This window comes from Tigriopus californicus, chromosome 4 (assembly GCF_007210705.1).
Source record: "Tigriopus californicus strain San Diego chromosome 4, Tcal_SD_v2.1, whole genome shotgun sequence".
Taxonomy (NCBI): domain Eukaryota; kingdom Metazoa; phylum Arthropoda; class Copepoda; order Harpacticoida; family Harpacticidae; genus Tigriopus; species Tigriopus californicus.
In genome coordinates, this window is record NC_081443.1 from 3,510,923 (window position 1) to 3,514,341 (window position 3,419).

Genomic DNA, 3,419 nt, shown 5'->3' on the forward strand with positions numbered 1-3,419 from the left:
GGCCAATGAATAGATCCAGGTAGTTGCAAAAACTCAAAAAGCAGAGATGGTTAAAGTTAAACAACCCAAAGATCGGAATGATCAGATCAATAAAATAGTTAATTGGAGTGCTTATGATATCACAATATGTTTGACTAGAACTTGTGCAAAGCGTAATATCACAGGGGGTATCGCTTCTGGTCCAAGAGCTCTAGCTGGGCCTCGGCCCAAAACACGTCTGCTCCTCAATTTGCTCCTTGGTGGCAAAAATATCCACGGTGAGACTGGTGGTGGAGTGGCCCTCAAGGTGGTAGCTAAGGCTTGAAAACCGGTGAGCCAAGTCATGCCGGTCGTGTTTGGCCTGACTTATCGCGAGCCAGGCACAAGTTTTGGCCCACAGTGGAAGGCCGCTCGGCGGGGCCGTGCCTGGGCTGGCCATAGGAAGAGTGGCCGTCTGCATGGGTATGTCCCGGCTGGCTTGAGACGGCGGACGGCGGCCAGACAGACATCGGTGTGAGCGAGGTGGTCTATCTCGTCTCTTTGTAGCTGGCTAGCTGGCTCGCTGGCTGGCCTCGTTCTATTCATCCCTTCCTCTGCCTTCCTCCCTCCATTCCTTCCTCCAATCATCCATTCTCACTCATCATGTCTTGGCAATCCTACGTGGACGACCAACTCATCGCCACCGGCATGATCAAAAAGGCCGTCATTTGCGGTCACGACGGAAACATTTGGGCCCAAACCCCGGGATTCAATGTAAGTGGGCGGGTGGGGGTTCATTTCATATCTAAAACGGGACCAGGTGCGAAGACGGGGGGGTGAAATTTGGCCGGGCGTGGTAGAGATGGCGGAAATGATGGACGGGTAACGCCCTCGGGGCATGCCGGAAAGCCGCTACACCATTCTGAAAAAAAAAACACAACAAAGTGGCTTTCTTTTCTGGCGTCTGATTGTCAATCCACTACGACCTTTCTCTCGTCAAGGCCAAGGGCCGGTGTCGGCCCACCCGGGTGAGACATGGCCCTATATGGATTCAATTTGGGTAAAGCATGGTGGGTAAAGGCGAGAAGGCTGTAGTGCCAACCGGTGGGCTGAGAGCGCTCAAGCTCTGGATTCGGTGGGGAAATAGCGAGTTTTCTATGGCACAACTAGAATGTGTCACTCAAAGATGGGCCCAGCGACTTATTGGGCATTCGGCTTGGTGGATTCAAGTCTCAGGTCAAGTGTCTGAGCTGGATATGTGTTCCCAGATATGACGGATCATGATCGTCGAAAAGTCGGTTAGTCTGGCTGACGAGCCATTATTTCGGAGTAGTTTGATCAGGATGATGAGCCCGATTTCCCGGCTTTCTATGGGGCACAATAAACTAGTTTGGTCAGACTTGCTCCCGACGCTCTGACTTATGGACCGATAGTTCGCCCAGCGTTAGGGCGAGCCGGCTGGATGAGTCATCTGGCCACTTTCAATTCTGTCGCTTAAAACCCGGGGAATATGGTTTTCGGAGGGGCGGAACCCTTTGAGCGAGGCAGACGGCACTTTTCGTAATGAAATAACCGTGCCAAGAATGTTCATGTTGTTTCACACATGAGTTGACATTCATCGCGTCATTCAAGCTGATCTCCCCCTTGAACTGTCCGTCGATATGTTCGTTGGCTCACCCTAGTTTTCCTGCCCCCTTTCCATTGGAGCTTCTGGCCATGCGTTCAATTTCTTCTGGTTATTCTCAGGTAACCCAGGCCGAATTGAGTACCCTGATTTCCAAGTACACCAACACGGAAGAGCTTGCTCTGTCCGGAGTCACGATCGCCGGTGTCCGATACATGTTCTTGTCAAACACGGATAAAGTTATTCGGGCCAAGAAGGGTACCTCCGGGATCCACACCATCAAAACCACGCAAGGTAGGATCGAACAACCCTCGGTAAATGGAACACAATTGGATTGGATGATAAATCCTACGCTCTTTGTTACAGCTTTGATTTTGTGTGTCTACGAAGACCCCATTGTGCCAGAGCAAGCAGCTACCGTCACCGAAAAGTTGGGAGAGTACCTCATCTCAATGGGATACTAAGGTGAGACTTAGGTTGATATTCATCAAATATGTGAGGCCCCGCTTTCAATTCTCTTCGATTCTCATCGAGTCATGAAATAGATAATGCACTTCTTAGAATTTGATAACGGCATAGGTGCCATGTCGGTGATAATGCAACTACCATGAATGAGAACATGATGCAGTCGTCGAATTGACTTTGAGATATGAACTAATGCCTCCTGTGTATGTTGATTTTCGGTTCATGATCCTTTTTCAAAACTTCCTACTCCGTCACTAGTAAAGGGGTCTGATTTAATCACTCCAGCGATCAAAACCGTAATGCTTTTCAAAATCAAATGGTGACGCATTTTCTGTTTGATGTCAGCAATTGGCATGGCGATGTAACAGTTTATGCTACTATGCACAAAATTGCTCCATGATTACGTGATCTTGCTTGCCAAGTTCAAATTTCCACTTGTACTGAACACGACCCTTCACGAGGTCAACTCTGTTTTGGTGAAGCTGTTGTAATAACGAACTGATTCGACTTGTTTGCAGACAAGGAACCCTTCGAAGAGAACAACAATCCGCATCTCTCTACCAACAACAAAATTAACATCAACCACCACAAGGACAACAACTGAATCATTAACTTCTCTACCTGCTAATAATGAAGTAATTGGAGCTGTTTCTTTTTTACGGAAATGAACATCGAAATTCTACCCCAACGTCAAGTCCGACCACCAATCAACCAAGTTGGGTCTTGTTCGGCCAAAACCCAACAACATCCATCCATTTACTATCTTCACTACTGCAACTACTTCTTAAACGGCAAGCGCCATCAATTTCTTGAACAACCAGAAGATGGCCCCAAAAGGAAAAGCAACAAATCGAATCGTTCGGGTTGAGATTATTCCTATCTATGTAAAGCAATCGGCAGCAGAAAAGAAATTGGATTGACAGCTCGATTTCATTTTTGTACGAGAACCATAATGTAAGCCTAATATAATTTTCGCTACAACCGTTTTTAAAGAAAAAACTCTACCAAGCTCTTTGTCGTCACTAAATTACTACTACACTTACTTACAAAAACCCTACATATTCGCGCCAAATGCCGTCTTCGGAACACTGATTCTCTTTCCTCTGTCGATGCATCCTCAAATGAGCATTCCCTATTTATTGCCAACTTTTGCTGCCTAATGAGATATTTCAATTTGCACTCAAAAAGCCTGGTGTTAATTGAATTCGACTTATCTACTTCTACTTCAAATCTTGCGCCAAAGCGTGATTGTTTTAGCCCAAAGCTCATGGATGTGCTCGACCTGGCTCTATTTCGGATTACCACTCCGCTTATCTGTGCTTTCTCGGACGACCGCCTTTTCGAGTAATGAAATTCATGAAAGTAACGCTCA

The 3,419-nt window shown here is 46.8% G+C and overlaps 1 protein-coding gene across 1 annotated transcript; it reads left to right on the forward strand.

Annotated features, from left to right (window-relative positions):
• Nucleotides 1–618: 618 nt before the first annotated feature.
• LOC131879729 (profilin-like) lies at nucleotides 619–3,056 on the forward strand (the record flags this gene model as incomplete). Its single annotated transcript, XM_059226128.1, is given in 4 exon segments — nucleotides 619–732; nucleotides 1,705–1,876; nucleotides 1,949–2,047; nucleotides 2,566–3,056. Coding segments are annotated over 3 exon segments (381 nt in total). The 3' UTR covers nucleotide 2,047; nucleotides 2,566–3,056.
• Nucleotides 3,057–3,419: the final 363 nt, after the last annotated feature.